This window comes from Salmo salar, chromosome ssa14 (assembly GCF_905237065.1).
Source record: "Salmo salar chromosome ssa14, Ssal_v3.1, whole genome shotgun sequence".
NCBI classification, from domain to species: Eukaryota; Metazoa; Chordata; class Actinopteri; order Salmoniformes; family Salmonidae; genus Salmo; species Salmo salar.
The window spans coordinates 32,942,968-32,961,608 of record NC_059455.1 but is presented as its reverse complement, the minus strand read 5'-3'; the positions used below and the strand labels follow the sequence as shown (position 1 = coordinate 32,961,608).

The 18,641-nt window shown below is 41.3% G+C and overlaps 2 protein-coding genes across 2 annotated transcripts in view; both read left to right on the top strand.

Moving 5' to 3' along the window:
• Positions 1–9,239, top strand: part of egfra (epidermal growth factor receptor a (erythroblastic leukemia viral (v-erb-b) oncogene homolog, avian)) — a 73,293-nt gene extending 64,054 nt beyond the window's left edge. Inside the window, exons 20-27 of the mRNA XM_014140535.2 lie at positions 779–964; positions 1,418–1,573; positions 1,872–1,947; positions 3,024–3,268; positions 3,437–3,604; positions 6,577–6,630; positions 6,785–6,878; positions 7,173–9,239. Of these exons, the coding sequence (XP_013996010.1) occupies positions 779–964; positions 1,418–1,573; positions 1,872–1,947; positions 3,024–3,268; positions 3,437–3,604; positions 6,577–6,630; positions 6,785–6,878; positions 7,173–7,570 (1,377 nt within the window). The 3' untranslated portion in view covers positions 7,571–9,239. The remainder of the gene's footprint in view (positions 1–778; positions 965–1,417; positions 1,574–1,871; positions 1,948–3,023; positions 3,269–3,436; positions 3,605–6,576; positions 6,631–6,784; positions 6,879–7,172) is intronic.
• A 204-nt stretch (positions 9,240–9,443) lies between these two features.
• npc1 (Niemann-Pick disease, type C1) overlaps positions 9,444–18,641 on the top strand; it is a 30,560-nt gene continuing 21,362 nt past the window's right edge. The window contains exons 1-4 of the mRNA XM_014140538.2: positions 9,444–9,668; positions 17,659–17,787; positions 17,945–18,051; positions 18,258–18,421. Coding sequence (XP_013996013.1) covers positions 9,597–9,668; positions 17,659–17,787; positions 17,945–18,051; positions 18,258–18,421 — 472 coding nt within the window. The 5' untranslated portion in view covers positions 9,444–9,596. The remainder of the gene's footprint in view (positions 9,669–17,658; positions 17,788–17,944; positions 18,052–18,257; positions 18,422–18,641) is intronic.

Below are 18,641 nucleotides of genomic sequence, written 5' to 3'. Positions count from 1 at the left end.
TCTAATAGTCTAATTCCAAGCACATGCTCTTCCATTTAGGTAGTTGCTGAAATAATGACAACATTTAGCTTGAAAATGGAGTCAGGTTTCGAGTCAGGGACCTCAATGGAGGCGTAGGAAATGGGATTAACTCATTGAGAAGCTTTGGTCCAGGGTGGGCGTGGGAGGAGGATACTAATTCAAGGTTAAGGTGTTCTGGAAATGAATTTAGAATCTCTTCCAGTAACCACAGTTAAAAAACACATTCCACACCTGGGTTCAAATATTATTGGAAATCTTTCAAATACTTTAGCTGGGCTTGATTTAGCTTTCCTGGCATTGTTGAACCAATAGAATAACTCCACCCACCTGGCACTCCAGGCAGGCTCAAGTATTTGAAAGATTTAAAATGCTATTTGAAACCCGGTCTGACACAGTTGTGAAAATTCAGTGTCAGACTTCATGGAGTGCATGGACAGCTGAGGTTTTGCAGTGATGTTGCTCTTGACCTCTTGTAATGAGGTCAAGAGCTCTCTTAAAAGTATTCACTAAGTTGACGTATTTTTCTGACCAGTGTCATTGTCTTCAAGCTGTCAGTTGTTATGAAATGTTCATGTTGTGTGGGTTTCATAGACTCACAGTAGAATGATGCCACCATCCCTAGCCCTAAATGCTGTATACTGTACTGTTTGTGTGTTTTGTAGAATGCCTATAATGTGATTACTAGTGTGGAGCAGAGTACTGATGCCCTCCTTCTTGGCCTGTAGTAAATGTTGGTACTGTATCTATCTGACTGTAGGAGGCCTATGTGATGGCCAGTGTGGACCACCCCCATGTTTGTCGTCTACTGGGCATCTGCCTGACCTCCACAGTCCAGCTGGTCACCCAGCTCATGCCCTACGGCTGTCTGCTGGACTATGTCAAGGAGAACAAGGACAACATTGGATCCCAGTACCTCCTCAACTGGTGTGTACAGATAGCCAAGGTAAGCCTAAGCTGCATTTAAACAGTCATCGACCGGAAAGTGTTTTTTTTTAATTGCAGTGATTTTCCAATACTTCCTCATCCTCCTTTTCAAACTGCTCCAACGCTAATGGAACTTGACAGCTCCCACTACGAAGGACACATCCAACTTACTGATGAATGGCACCCAGACTATGATGAGGCCCTGAGTTTTCCTGACCCTAATTTCTGGTATTTAATCAAACAGGAGTCAGTGGAACGTCTGGTATAACCATGCATGGCCATGTATAGACTTCTAATAGACCCCTACAGTTCAACCCTCATTTGACGTCTTGTTGACCTCTTTAAAACCTAATCAAACAATGAGTCATGAAAAATGTGAATACTGTTAGAATGCTTCCTTAATTTTCATTGGTAATCGAACAGGCCCCATGTATACCAGACCATTTGACCTTTCACCTGTGGTTGATCCCAGGGGATGAGCTACCTGGAGGAGCATCACCTGGTGCATCGTGACCTGGCAGCGAGGAACGTCCTGGTGAAGACCCCTCAGCATGTCAAGATCACTGACTTCGGCCTGGCCAAACTCCTCAACTCTGACGAGAAGGAGTACCATGCAGACGGAGGAAAGGTCTGCTCAATCTCCTCATGTCATTACTATAAAGAAAATAGTGTGATTTTAATTGAATTACTGTGTAGTAATGTAACAGAAAACATTTTTTGGAGTGTAAATATAATATTATAATCCCCTTTTACTTTGATTGTATGATAGTGATAATGTATGTTGTTGTTACTATTTCCATCCCTTACCCAACCTATTATAGTCTATCGATAACACAATACTTTACCTACATACTTAATGTTGTATTAGCTACCTCAGGTTGGTCTTGCACAGTGAGCCCTATGTCATGAGAACCCTTTCTCTGCAGGTACCAATCAAATGGATGGCACTGGAGTCCATCCTCTACCGGACATATACACATCAAAGTGACGTGTGGAGCTATGGTAAGTCAGGAGAACATACATCCTGTGGAGCTATGGTAAGTCAGGAGAACATACATCCTGTGGAGCTATGGTAAGTCAGGAGAACATACATCCTGTGGAGCTATGGTAAGTCAGGAGAACATACATCCTGTGGAGCTATGGTAAGTCAGGAGAACATACATCCTGTGGAGCTATGGTAAGTCAGGAGAACATACATCCTGTGGAGCTATGGTAAGTCAGGAGAACATACATCCTGTGGAGCTATGGTAAGTCAGGAGAACATACATCCTGTGGAGCTATGGTAAGTCAGGAGAACATACATCCTGTGGAGTCAGGAGAACATGCATATACACTATTTAATAGGTTTAACCTTTATAAAACACTAACATGCCAATGCTGCATCGTGTCAGAATGAACTACATTGCTTGTGTAACTCCAGATACATAAATATTGATTCTGGATAATGTACTTATGCAAATCTGTTAGAGTCAGGTCCAAATAGGGATGGCAGATGAGAGAAACAGGTAACTGGTATCGGTGATATGCAGCGCAGGTCCCAGAGGCCCAATGTCTTGTCAAAAAAACGTTGAAACCTCAACTTTCTCAAGCCAACAACACACACACACCACCCCCGGTTTGGACACACGCAAGCATGCACACACACACGCACACAGACACACATGCTCAGCGGGCCAGTCTCCAGATCCTGTCCTCTGAGGTTGGATTGTTTCTTCCGCTCTACAAGGCAAAGACATCAGTAGCAGCAGCCAGCCCTCCTCCTCCCTTCTTTCCATCCTCTTCTCCTTTTTCTCATCCTCCTTTTCCCTTTCAAACTGCTCCAACACCAACGGAACATGACAACTCCCACTCCTAAGGACACATCCAACTTACTGATGTTGACTGTGGAATGTTTTGAAAACTAACTTAGGCAGATATCAACACAATGCTATCTGCTTTTCTGGAATGAAAACAGTCATCTTCCCTAGTGATTGAACTTTATCTGAGATTGTGCCACCATCATTAAGTGTGACAGTAATGAAAGTTTTTAACTGAGATTATGTCATTGATTGTGACTGTTTCACTGTACCTCTGTTTAGGTGTGACCGTGTGGGAGCTGATGACATTTGGGACCAAGCCCTATGACGGCATCCCAGCCAGTGAGGTAGCAGGGGTGCTGGAGAAAGGGGAGCGGCTGCCCCAGCCTCCCATCTGTACCATAGACGTCTACATGATCATGGTCAAATGTTGGATGATCGACGCAGACAGCAGGCCTCGTTTCCGGGAGCTGATAGCTGAGTTTTCCAAGATGGCGCGGGATCCCCCACGTTACCTTGTCATCCAGGTAAGCATTTTAACTCCTTGTCAAGAATAACTGTAGAGTCTCTCACACTCACACACACACTAGGCTCCCTCAGCCACTGTAAAGCTAGTGAACAACCACCTAGCTACTCTATTATTCTTTCTGCCTGTTTTTTGGGTACTGATGGTGAGTTGTATGTGTCTCTTCCAGGGTGACGACCGGATGCACCTCCCCAGCCCCACCGACACCAAGTTCTACCGCAGTCTGATCAGTGGAGAGGACATGGAAGATGCTGTGGACGCAGACGAGTACCTAGTGCCTCAGCACGGCTTCTTCAGTAGCTCCAGTACCTCCCGCACCCAGCTCCTACACTCTACGGTACAATAATAATAATAATATATACCTCAGGACCTTCAGCACCCTGCTCCTACATTATATGGTACAATAATAGTAATATATACCTCAGCACCTTCAGCACCCAGCTCCTACACTCTACGGTACAATAATAATAATAATAATATATACCTCAGGACCTTCAGCACCCAGCTCCTACATTATATGGTACAATAATAATAATATATACCTCAGGACCTTCAGCACCCTGCTCCTACATTATATGGTACAATAATAATAATATATACCTCAGGACCTTCAGCACCCAGCTCCTACATTATATGGTACAATAATAATAATATATACCTCAGGACCTTCAGCACCCAGCTCCTACACTCTACGGTACAATAATAATAATAATATATACCTCAGGACCTTCAGCACCCTGCTCCTACATTATATGGTACAATAATAGTAATATATACCTCAGCACCTTCAGCACCCAGCTCCTACATTATATGGTACAATAATAGTAATATATACCTCAGCACCTTCAGCACCCAGCTCCTACATTATATGGTACAATAATAATAATAATATATACCTCACTACCTTCAGCACCCAGCTCCTACATTATATGGTACAATAATAATAATAATATATACCTCAGCAACTTCAGCACCCAGCTCCTACATTATATGGTACAATAATAGTAATATATACCTCAGCACCTTCAGCACCCAGCTCCTACATTATATGGTACAATAATAATAATAATATATACCTCAGCACCTTCAGCACCCAGCTCCTACATTATATGGTACAATAATAATAATATATACCTCAGGACCTTCAGCACCCTGCTCCTACATTATATGGTACAATAATAGTAATATATACCTCAGCACCTTCAGCACCCAGCTCCTACACTCTACGGTACAATAATAATAATAATATATACCTCAGGACCTTCAGCAAGCACCCTGCTCCTACATTATATGGTACAATAATAGTAATATATACCTCAGCACCTTCAGCACCCAGCTCCTACACTCTACGGTACAATAATAATAATAATATATACCTCAGGACCTTCAGCACCCTGCTCCTACATTATATGGTACAATAATAATAATATATACCTCAGCACCTTCAGCACCCAGCTCCTACACTCTACGGTACAATAATAATAATAATATATACCACAGGACCTTCAGCACCCTGCTCCTACATTATATGGTACAATAATAGTAATATATACCTCAGCACCTTCAGCACCCAGCTCCTACATTATATGGTACAATAATAGTAATATATACCTCAGCACCTTCAGCACCCAGCTACTACACTCTACGGTACAATAATAGTAATATATACCTCAGCACCTTCAGCACCCAGCTCCTACATTATATGGTACAATAATAATAATATATACCTCAGGACCTTCAGCACCCTGCTCCTACATTATATGGTACAATAATAGTAATATATACCTCAGCACCTTCAGCACCCTGCTCCTACATTATATGGTACAATAATAATAATAATATATACCTCAGCACCTTCAGCACCCTGCTCCTACATTATATGGTACAATAATAGTAATATATACCTCAGCACCTTCAGCACCCAGCTCCTACACTCTACGGTACAATAATAGTAATATATATCTCAGCACCCAGCTCCTACATTATATGGTACAATAACACATCAACTTGGCTAGCCATCATCTTCTGCTATGTAGTAGGTAACCTAGAGGCGATTTCCCGGACACTAAAATGCATGTTCAATGGGGATGTCCAGGAGTTCATCTGAATCTGGTAAACCTGTCAAAAGAAAAGGTTTCCACCAGCCCCTGGCTCTGTCTCTGCTCTAATTTCTAACACAGAGAATAGTTTTTTTTTTGTGTATTACAGGAACTGGATAATATGACATCCTTGCATAGAATCAAAGAAAAGTGATTCCATTATGTCTCACTTCATGCTCACAGCTCTTCTCTGTTGTTTTATAAAGAAGGGTCTGCAGAAAGTTGTTATCCACCTCCAAAATGGACGTAATTTGGCAATTTAGACTACTGGAGGCAATTTAGGTTTCCCTTCTACACTCAGGATTAGAACCAACAACCTTGTGGTGAATTGTTTCTGCAAAGGCTAGAACATTCTCTTTATTTATGTATTTATCCTGTATTTAACAAGATGAAACCAGGTCAGGTCATGTTGATACTGAGAGTGAGTCTCCCAGTTCAAGTTAATAGTTAGCCCCTTTTGACATTGTGGTGAAATTGAATCATGGTGTACATAGGCTGGGTATGAAACAGAGTAAATTACATTGACGTGGGCATTCATACCGGGTCATACCTGGCTTGTACCAGACTGTCCTCAGTCACCCAATCGTTCCTGTTAAATTGTCATCAGGGGTAGTCTTCTTCCCCCATACTATTTCTGTTCCCACCCCTACTCCCCCCTTACCCCTGCTTCCTCCCAGGTGCACCTTGATTAATGGTATTTAAGATGAGAAGTCATCTCTCTCTCTCCTTCTCTGTCTGTCTTAAGACTCATCTCCAAGTGCAGTGTTGGCCGTATATCTAAGCTGTATGCCTGCTACTGAAAGCCGGCTGGTTACTCCATAAGCTTTCAACTTTGATTACCTTTGCAGGCAGCACTACTTGTTAAATATATTTCTAGCAGAATACAAGTGCAGGAACCTGATTATATAATTGCAGCGTTTGGTTCACTATACAGCAATTCTGACAGATGTCGCCCGTTTAACTTATTCCTATTTCCTCTTATTCAGCCCGTCGAAAATATTTACATTTGTCTGAGCTGTTTTGTCACTCTTATTTCTTCCTTGTGTTTTCTTTTATTTGAACATCTTCTTCATACACATTAATGAAATGAAAAGGTTTGACCTTTCGAAACATTACTGTGAAGAACTACTAAGAGCTTATAAGAAGTAAGCCTACAGTAATGTTGAGATGTAAAAGGAAGTGTTAACCTGAGTGTGACTATGTGTTTCAGAGCCAGAACAGCACGTTGAACAGCAGCATTGGAATGTGCCACAGCAGAAATGGGGTCAGTAACCATCACAAATGCACATTGAGGTGTACTGAAAAGGAAACTTTGCAGTATTGACTTGTCTCACCATACAAAACAACTGATCTCTAATTCATTGGATACTTGCAGTTAAGGTGTGGGTTTGGGCCAACAACATTTGTATTTTAACTAGAACGGGTTCCCAGTCAGAGAAGGAAGCATGGTTCTCCGGTACATTGCTGACCCCACAGACAGGTTCTTGGACCATGCCTTCCAGCCATCTCCAGGCAAGTATCCTCATTGACTTCCCAAAGGGTCATAACCCCAGAACATGGCTAATTCATTAGATATAGTGATACACCTTCCTTTCAAAATAAACAGTCATGTATCATTTTGAAAGGAAGAATGACCTCTGCTGGGCAATAGCTGTAGTTCATATGCCAAGTAGAGCACCTCTGTCAGAGCACCTGTCATTGCTTACAAAACTACAATTGAACGTTTCAGTCACTGTATGTCCACCTAGTACACAGAGGACTTGTTTTTCTGCTGTAGTAAGTAACTCCTGTAATTTTGCCCCACAGACTACATTAACCAGAACGGAGTTTCGGACATGATGAACCCTGTATACCAGCACCCTGGTCCCCCTCGCACCCTCCTCCCCACCATATCCTCAGACGACACAGAGGCAGAGTACCTGAACTGCTATAAGAACGGGGCAGTGGGGCCTGAGTACCTCAACACCCTCCAGCCCTCCCTCCTCTCCCCCACCACCTCCAATGGCCTCAACCCCACTGCTAACGGCCATTCCCCCATATCCAATGGTCTCCTCTCCCCCACCTCCAATGGTGGTCTCCACCGCGTCCAGAAAAACCAGCCCCAAAACAGTATAGATAACCCAGACTACCAGCAGGACTTCACCCCCTCCATCAAGATGCACATCCCAGCCGCAGAGAACGCAGAGTACGTGGGTCCAAACTGAGTCCTGTTACCCCCCTACTCCCACTGTGGAGGGAACAAGACACCAGGGAATAAGGTTCTCTATCCTACTGAGAGAAGACATGAGGTCTTTGTTAAGGAGGGGTAGCGGTACCATGGATTGTATTGTACTTTGCATTGTATTTATCCCTGCCTAAAGAAGCCAGAAGTGAGATAAGTGCAGCTTTCCATTTTGTTTCACCAGTTGTAGTATTGTATAGTACTATGAAACTCCTCATTCCAAAACCTCTTCCATTTCAAACTGTGTCTGAACAGATAGAGATGTGAATCATGTGATAGAAATTAGGGTCTGGGTGTATTCCACTCCATTGTGTTCAACAGACCAAGAGAAAACCTTAGGGGCTACAGTATCTTATAGGCCTATCAAAAACCCATAAGAGTTGCCATGTTGCACAATGAAAAGTTGTGATCAGAATGTATAAGTGGAGAAACACTATTACTAGACAAAATAGTGTATCCTTCAATCCTTGATGTCAGATGCTCCAGAAATACTATTATATGTGGCAGCTCACCCTTTTCTTGCCAACACAAACAGTACTTAAAGATGTCACTCATACTGGATTGGTGTATTGAGTTTATAGTATTGTTGGGTATTTACCTTCCACGGCTTAAGGGCTTGAAACTGTTAGAACAACAGTTAGATGTCTCGGCTCTTCTGTGTGGAACCTGCAGTTTGAGACCCACTGGAGTCAAATGTTGCTGAACGTTGGTTTTAGAAGTGGGAAGGAGGAGGCTCTCATCACTGATGGTGGCTGGTCCATGGAGTTCATTGATGGAGGAACTTCTGAATCATGACGGCACTCTTTCTGAAGGAGGGTTTCATGAGGACACAACCATGTCAAATGTTGCTATTGATGACTCTGCTGAAGGCTCTATAGCAGGGGTATTCAAATCTTACACTATGAGGTCTGGAACCTGCTGGTTTTCTGCTCTACCTGATAATTCATTGCATCCACCTGGTGTCCCTGGTCCAAATCAGTCTCTGATTAGAGGGGAATAATGAAAAATTGGCTTTGAGGTCCAGATTTTAATTTGAGGGCTCTATAGCCTTTATTATATGGCCAGATGGGAGACACACTGACCCCTGTTGGTGCCCCAGTGTAAAAGCATCAATATTAGTACATCTCTGTGTTGTTGCTTATTGTCGTGAACAGTTGGGTCTTTAGTTCTGACATTACATCTGTAAGTCTTCTAACCGTTTTGAAGGAATATATGAAATAGTTACTTGACATTTGAGAGCCTGCTGTTCGACAGAGGTACATGTACAGATAATTTGTATTTTACTAGGACAAATCCTTATTTACAATGAAAGCCTACCCCGGCCAAACCCTAACAGCGCTGGGCCAATTGTGCGCCGCCCTATGGGACTCCCGAACACAGCCGGTTGTGATACAGCCTGGAATTGAATCAGGTCTGTAGTGACGTCTCTAACACTGAGATGCAGTGCCTTAGACCGCTGCGCCGCTCCGGAGCCCCAAGATAAGTGTGAGATTATGCTGTGTACAATATACTCAATATGGTCACCTATAAATTATCCTATCAACATTCCTCATCTAAATGGTCTTGTCCCTTTATATATAAATATACACTTATTCATGAACTGTAATTATTTCATTTCAAAGTGAAAATGAATAAAACGTTTTTATATTTAACTATTTCTTGTTTTCTTTAAAGACATTTACACTGTTCAACAGCAGATCTGAGTGTGTTTTATTTTAAGCTGAACATACAAGATTATTAAAGGATCTCCTGTTAAAAAACAATGTTTTGTGTGTCAAAAGTTTTTTTTTTTTTACATTTCACGATGTTGCTAGTGCTCGTACTTTCCAATCCGGTAGGTCGCAGCAGTGTGCCAAACGGTTGTTCTCCAGTCACCAATGTCGTAATGAAGAAGACTTGAGCAATAACAGGAAACGCCGAAGTTTTTTGGGGGGATTCATATAGCTAGTTATAACGTCAGTCTTTACTGTAGTTGGAATGCCAGTGAAGTATTTGTGACAGTAAGAGGGATGGGGCTTTTATCAGAAATAAGCTATTTATTTTTCCTCTTCATCATTTTGACAGAGGGACATTATAAATGGGTAAGTCCACCTACGTATTAAATAGCTTTCTATAGACTTCTTTAGCTAGCTAGCTAGCTAATCTCTTGTTGCGTATAGTTAGTAAGCTGCCGGTTGCTTGTAGTAACCGTTTGCTAACTTGTTTTGTTGATTCAATCATCAGAAAGGCTAACGCTATTACGGCACACTCCTACTAACTTGCTAAAGTGTGTCAAACGACCTACATCGGTGTCAAAAAGCTAGCAAGTTTGCTTAACCAAATCAAGTCCTGTTCATTCTTACAAGGTGGTGTGTTCGTTTAACGTAAAGTATCTTGCTAAAGTAACTAGATCGTTAGCGTTAGTTGGCATCAATAAACTAGAATCGGCTGCCAGCTACAAATTGTACTAGTAACTAGTTTTGACCATCATCAACTAGATTCAGCCGCTGGACGATTTCTTATTGAGCGGGTGGTCAGGGGACCGGAACATGACTACAAATAATTTGTAGACTGCAAGACCAAACAGATTTGACAAAACATAATTTCAAACCTTGCTTATATTTGTATACGATCACATATCTATTGTTTGGCAATACTTTGGAACTGATTTCCAAAATGTAAATCACTTGGAGCTGATTTGATGGTGTTTTTACAGTCTAATGTCCAACAATAAAAACAAAAACAAATTCGTCCGGTTTCAGGCCGCCAGTTGGGGAAGCCTGGTTTAGGAGACTGACAGCTAAAATAAATATTTCTCTATGAGCTAGCTAGTAAGCAAACGGCCCAGACATGACCAAATAGTGTGCGTCACTGTCACGCGAGTGTCATGTAGCTCAAAACGCATTCATCAAATGCAGCTAACGTTAGCTATTCAGCAAGGTAAAGTAAATAACCACCTTTGTTTATGTCAAATCAAATATTTGCGTGACATGGGTTTACATGTAAATGACTGTACTTTGATTCAAGTGAGATTGAGACCTCTTCAAAGCCACTGATGTGCGGCGTCCGTCTCCTGCTCCAATATAAAACACATTTTGCTAAAAATACATGAATCCAACAAACGACCCAAAGCAACTCATGTTTTGATCAGATTTTCTCTCGTGGAATGGAATTCAATAGCCCATTGTTAAAATTGACAAGCGCTATCTTTGTACTCGCGCAATCATTTGCATTCCTAAAATAAATTGATCAGTCAAATCATTTCCAATACACTTCACGACAACACACAGCAAAAGGGCAATGCACTTTAAGATACAGTATGTATGGCTGTATGGAGTAGCAATAAACAAATGTTGGATACTGAAAACGACTGTAAAGGAAGACCTGTATCATCAAGGAAGTAACTGGAGTTGCTCTTCGGGATTCCCCTGCTTGAACCAGACATGTCTTTATATTTTTGGGATTTGTGAATTGTTTTGTATTGCTAGGTATTACCGCACTGTTGGAGCTAGAAACACAAGTATTTAGCTGCACCTGCGATAACATTTTCGCATGTATACACTACCAATAAAATTGATTTGACATTACTTAGCCTGTTAGGTGTGCCATACTCCTCCTAGGCAGCTGATTCAGTGGTTTGGTGGTGGATGGTGAGTGCCTTTTGAATATGCCCCACATAGAAACACAATATCTCGGTCAGACTCAGAACAGACAAAGGCTTAAGCCTTGTTCATATTGGCAGTTTGATGTGACTCAAATAAAAATCTATAATCCTGGTTCCTGGCCATGTGACTTGTCTCAAATCAAATTTTATTGGTCACATGCAGATGTTAATGCGAGTGTTGCGAAATAATTGTGCTTCTAGTTCTAACAGTGCAGTAATATCTAACAATTTCCCAACAACTACCTAATACACACAAATCTAAAGGGGTGAATGAGAATATGTACATGTAAATATATAGATGAGCGATGGCCGAGCGGCATAGACGAGGTGCAATAGATAGTATAAAATACAGTTGAAGTCGGAAGTTTACATACACTTTAGCCAAACACATTTAAACTCAGTTTTTCACAATTCCTGACATTTAATCATAGTAAAAATTCCCTGTCTTAGGTCAGTTAGAATCACCACTTTTATTTTAAGAATGTGAAATGTCAGAATAATAGTAGTGATTTTATTTCAGATTTTATTTCTTTCATCACATTCCCAGTGGGTCATAAGTTTACATACACTCAATTAGTTTTTGGTAGCATTGCCTTTAAATTGTTTAACTTGGGTCAAACGTTACGGGTAGCCTTCCACAAGCTTCCCACAATAAGTTGGGTGAATTTTGGCCCATTCCTCCTGACAGAGCTGGTGTAACTGAGTCAGGTTTGTAGGCCTCCTTGCACGCACACGCTTTCTCAGTTCTGCCCACAAATTTTCTATAGGATTGAGGTCAGGTCTTTGTGATGGCCACTCCAATACCTTGACTTTGTTGTCCTTAAAGAATTTTGCCACAACTTTGGAAGTATGCTTGGGGTCATTGTCCATTTGGAAGACCCATTTGCGACCAAGCTTTAACTTCCTGACTGATTTCTTGAGATGTTGCTTCAATATATCCACATAGTTTTCCTGCCTCATGATGCCATCTATTTTGTGAAGTGCACCAGTCCCTCCTGCAGAAAAGCACCCCCACAACATAATGCTGCCACCACCGTGCTTCACGGTTGGGATGGTGTTCTTTGGCTTGCAAGCCTCCCCCTTTTTCCTCCAAACATAACGATGGTCATTATGGCCAAACAGTTCTATTTTTGTTTCATTAGATCTGGGGAAGGGTACCAAAACATTTCTGCAGCTTTGGTCATTTCTCCAAAAAGTACGATATTTGTCCCCATCTGCAGTTGCAAACCGAAGTCTGGCTTTTTTTATGGCCGTTTTGGAGCAGTGGCTTCTTCCTTGCTGAGTGGCCTTTAAGGTAATGTCGATATAGGACTCGTTTTACAGTGAATATAGATACTTTTGTAACTGTTTCCTCCAGCATCTTCACAAGGTCCTTTGCTGTTGTTCTGGGATTGATTTGCACTTTTCGCACCAAAGTACGTTCATCTCTAGGAGACAGAACACGTCTCCTTCCTGAGCGGTATGACGGCTGCGTGGTCCCATGGTGTTTATACTTGCGTACTACTGTTTGTACAGATTCATGTTCTACCTTCAGGCATTTGGAAATTGCTCCCAAGGATGAACCAGACTGGTGGAGGTCTACAATTATTTTTCTGAGGTCTTGGCTGATTTCTTTTGATTTTCCCATGATGTCAAGCAAAGAGGCACTGAGTTTGAAGTTCGGGCCTTGAAATACATCCACAGGTACACCTCCAATTGACTCAAATTATGTCAATTAGCCTATCAGAAGCTTCTAAAGCCATGACATAATTTTCTGGAATTTTCCAAGCTGTTTAAAGGCACAGTCAACTTAGTGTATGTAAACTTCTGACCAACTGGAATTGTCATACAGTGAATTATTAGTGAAATAATCTGTCTGTAAGCAATTGTTGGAAAGATTACTTGTGTAATGCACAAAGTAGATGTCCTAACCGACTTGCCAAAACTATAGTTGAACAAGAAATTTGTGGAGTGGTTGAAAAACCTAACATAAGTGTACTTCCGAATTAGATCGAGATTAACTTTTCACGCTAGCCAGCTAACTAGCTAAAAGCTTATCTCCGATCTAATTTGCAGGTCTTAGATATGTTGTTACTACTTCCGGTCTTTGCTTGCCCTTGAACGGTCTAGGTATTTAGAAAAGTTGATTGTTGTTGGCTTGCCTAAATGTCCTTTCAACTTGCCGGAGACCAGCTGGAGAGACAACCCTGCCCAATGGCCCAAAGTAGCCTATGGCGACATATACACATACTTGGTGGAATCTCCAGGTTTGCATAAATATCCACATGCAGAAGAATACTATAGCTGTTATTTGGATAGACACAGCTCACTAGTCCATCTTTATTACAAGGTAACTAGCAAGCATTATGCAATACACATAGCTTGTTAGATACAAATAAGTGTTGGCGACATACTGTTGATACAGTGCTTTGATCACTAATACAGTGCATTTGGAAAGTATTCAAACCCCTTGACTTTTTCCACATTTTGTTACGTTACAGCCTTATTCTAAAATGGATTAAATTAATGTTTATCAATAAACACACAATACTCCATAATGACAATGCGAAAACAGATACCTTATTTACATAAGTATTCAGACCCTTTGTTTATGAGACTCGAAATTGAGCTCAGGCGCATCCCGTTTCCATTGATCATCCTTGATATGTTTCTACAACTTCATTGGAGACCACCTGTGGTAAATTCAAATGATTGGACATTATTTGGAAAGGCACACACCTGTCTATATAACGTCCCACAGTTGACAGTGCATGTCAGAGCAAAAACCAAGCCATGAGGTCGGAGGAATTGTCTGTAGAGCTCCGAGACAGGATTTTGTCGAGGCACAGATCTGGGGAAGGGTACCAAAACATTTCTGCAGCATTGAAGGTCCCCAAGAACACCGTGGCCTTCATCATTCTTAAATGGAAGAAGTTTGGAACCACCAAGACTCTTCATAGAGCTGGCCCCCGGCCAAACTGAGCAATCAGAGAGGTGACCAAGAACCCGATGGTTACTCTGACAGAGCTCCAGAGTTCCGATTCTGTTGCAAAGCGTTTCTTAAACTGAAGCAAATGGAACGAAACGGGGAAGGACCTACCTGCATTTCCAATAGAAACTTTAGTTTAGCTGTATTTGCTTCCATTTTGTTCTGAAATGGTAAACTGTTTCTGTAATGAATACACCCCGGCTTTTTGGCTCTTTGGCTGATAATTGTGATGTACTTTCCATGCGACGGTCTCTGATCATGCTGTTTGTGATTAAGACGACATGGAAGAATGTTAAAAATTACCAACCAAGCATATGTACATTTTGTAGTAATAATAATAATAATAATAATAATAATAATAATAATAATAATAATAATAATAATTTAAAAAAGAGTACTGCCGGTTATGAGTAAAGTAGGCAAATTAACATGGGTGTAACGGGAGTACCCTACGGCTGTACCCTACTTGGAGACGTGTTCACGCTGTATCTATCTATGGCTACATTAGTTGTCTCATTAACAACGGGTGTGTATGCAGTGGAGTAGGCTCAGCAGTGTGAACAAGGCTTTAGACTAGGAGGAGCACAGCCAAGGTCTGGTCACAGAAAAGGCACAAAATACGTGCATTAATGTCTTCAAACACACCCCTCCTTTAAATGCAAGTGTAATAACTCATAAGAGACATGTTGGAAGTAATTTAACAGTAGCAACACATAATTAGTGAGTTCAGTCTAGTCGTAGAGTGCATCTTACTGTGATTTACTTGAAACCCCTGACAGTGACAATAAGGGAACCAACCAAGTCTGTCGAGGGACCTATGCAAAACAACAGGGCGCAGTGTGTACTGTGAGAAACTTGTTAGGAAGTCAACCATCGAAAGAGTAGATTAAAAGTGGAACGCGGAAGACCACAGCACATGTGATTTGCAGAAGTGAAGGTTTTATTTTAGAATCTGAAACGCAGGGCCTTTCGAGGTGGATAGTAGGCTAATATTACACTCAGACGTGGTATAGAGAAACAAGTGAAAATAACCCCAAGGTGCACAAGATGCCAGCTCACTTCTGCTTTAATTTAGCAAGAATATAATTTGGGTAAATCATTTGAATTCTATCACTTTTTGACAGCAACGTTTTGTATTCGAACGAAACCTTCCATACATATTTGTCCATAGTAGAAGTGCTCAGAATGTGACTTTTTGGACCTGAATGCCAAAACATTCAAGAGATAAAGGTGCTCAAAGGTGACTCCTTTTGCATACCCCACCATACCATGAGACATCCATGTCTTCATCACTGGAACAGATAAACGGTTGAAATTGATATCATTTAAAAGCTTACAAACAGGGTTGTCAAACTGTTTCATTTCTAGATTTAAAAAAAAAAGTACGACACATTTAATTTTTTAACCTTTTTAATGTCAATTATCAAAAAATGTATGAACTCAGATTATTTTCATATTCATATATGTTGTAGCGAAGACCCTATTTTATATCTGAGGTTTTTGTGTTGTGACCGCCATTGGTTGAGACAACATGCTCTTGAATACAGGGTGTCACGTTTTGGCTGATAAATGTACTAAAATGGGAATGTATTTTTAATTTCAACTTTCAAATGGTACCACACAGATGGTTGGAACTCCAGACATCAGAGAATGTTGACTTGAATGGGAATATCTGTTTTAAATTATACTGTCAATCTTCCATAGGAAAACCTATGTAATTTGACGGTGGGTGGACCGGCAACCATCTTTGAATCCATGAATTCTATTTGTATGATTTGAAATGACACTCACCCTGTATTCAAGAGCATGTTGTGTCTCAACCAATGGCGGGCACAACACAAACTCCGATGGCGTAAAACGTGATATATGCACAAAGAATGCTAAAATGAATTTTAAGTATACAGTGCTTTCGGGAAAGTATTCAGAACCCTTCCCTTTTCCACATTTTGTTAGGTAACAGCCTTATTCTAAAATTGATTCCATTTTAAAAAATGACCTCGTCAATCTACACACAATACCGCATAATGACAAAGCAAAAACAGTTTTTTTTAGAAATGTGGAGATGGGAGAACCTTCCAGAAGGACAACCGTCTCTGCAGCACTCCACCAATCAGGCCTTTATGGTAGAGTGGCCAGACACAGGACCTCAGGCTGGGGCAAAGGTTCACCTTCCAACAGGACAATGGCCCTAAGCACAGAGCCAAGACAATGCAGGAGTGGCTTCGGGACAAGTCTCTGAATGTCCTTGAGGGGCCCTGCCAGAGCCCGGACTTGAACACGATCTAACATCTCTGGAGAGACCTGAAAATAGCTGTGCAGCGATGCTCCCCATCCAACCTGACAGAGCTTGCGAGGATCTGCAGAGAACAATGGGAGAAACTCCCCAAATACAGGTGTGCCAAGCCTGTAGTGTCATACCCAAGAAGACTTGAGGCTGTAATCACTGCCAGAGGTGCTTCAACAGAGTACTGAGTAAAGAGTCTGAATGCTTATGTAAATGTGATATTTCAGGTTTATATTTGATACATTTGCAAAAAAGAAATAGTTTTTACTTTGTCATTAAGGGGTATTATGTGCAGATTGAGAGGGGAAAAGTATTTTTATCAATTTTAGAATAAGTCTAACGTAACAAAATGCGGAAAAAGTCAAGGGGTCTGAATACAAAAAAAGGGCATCCATTTAAAAAAAAAAAAATCAATAAATTATCAGATAGTTTGACAACCCTGTTTGTAAGCTTTTAAATTATATCAATTTCAACCGTTTATCTTTTCCAGTGATGAAGACACGATGTCTCATGGTATGGTGGGGTATGCAAAGGGAGTCACCTTTGAGCACCTTTTATCTCTTGAATGTTTTGGCATTCAGGTCCAAAAAGTCACATTCTGAGCACTTCTACTATGGACAAATATGTATGGAAGGTTTCGTTCGAATCAAAAGCGTTGCTGTCAAAAAGTGATAGAATTGAAATGATTTACCCAAATTATATTCTTGCTAAATTAAAGCAGAAGTGAGCTGACATCTTGTGCACCTTGGGGTTATTTTCACTAGTTTCTCTATACCACGTCTGAGTGTAATATTATCCTTCTATGCGCCTCGAAAGGCCCTGTCTTTTGGCATTCAGGTCCAGAAACTCACTTTCTGACTTCTTCCATTGACCAACATGTATGGAAAGTTTTGTTTAAATGAAATCCTGTCAAAAAGTGATTGAATTCAAATTGATTTACCCGTTTGTCTTTAGCGTTCAAACACAGTGCCTACGTGCCTTTTTGACTTTTACACAGTAGCAACTGATCTCACCAATTCAAATGAACAGAAGGAAACTCGACTAACACTTTCTTTCTCGAGGGCCTTCAATGACCGCAACAAAAGCATTGTAAAATGTGCATCCATGGTGCAGCATATGTAGCCTACAGAACAGCAAATTTAAGTTCTGATAAGTAGCCTACCTATCTTCTCTCAGGTTCAAGCCCAGCACTGTGTGTGGTACGGTGAGTGTGGTGACTCCGACAAGGTCCCGGGGAAGAAGTACAACTGCAACTATACAGGACCACCTATCCCACTTCCAGCAGAGGGCCATGAGCTGCTCACGGTAAGGTTGACCATGGACGCTTTCTTTGAACTGGTTCTCAAGATGCCTTCTGAAATGACAGTTGACTTGCATTGAAATGTGTTCTGTCTCACATGTTTTACTTTCGCAAAACCAAGTTAGGTCATGGAAATTATACCGTGTGTCTGTTTGTGTGTAGGAGCTGTGTCCAGGCTATGACTATGGGAACCAGAGTCTGTGCTGTGATGTCGAGCAGCTCCAGACTCTGAAAGGGAGCCTTCAGTTGCCCCTACAGTTCCTCTCTCGGTACGTACCAAAAGGGACTTTGATGTTACGTGTGCCATACTTGGACAGACCACCGTTATAGCTATAGTTTAGCAAGATGCCTTGGCAGTAAGGTAGCCTTGTTGGCATCTTATCATTGTCACCCGTTTCCTTCTAAAGGTCTCTTTATATGTTGATGATGATGATGATGATGATAATAAGCTTTATCCTGACTCTATGTTCTCCAGATGCCCAGCCTGTTTCTTCAACCTGATGAACCTGTTCTGTGAGCTAACCTGCAGCCCCCTCCAGAGTCTCTTTATGAATGGAACCCAGTTCACTAATGACACAGCTGCCAACAAGACCAATGTGGTGGAAGTCCAGTACTACATTGGACAGACATTTGCCAATGGTGAGGGGGCACATTTCCTGGTCTCAGCTCTGTTTGTGCTGTCAGAGCCAACTCCTATGGTCATTATCCAGCTAGTGGGCGCAGTCTTTATATCACAGTTTGAGACACACTATATACACAAAAGTATATGTGGACACCCCTTCAAATGAGTGGATTTGGCTTTTTCAGCCATTCCCGTTGCTTACAGGTGTATAAAATCGAGCACACAGCCGTGCAATCT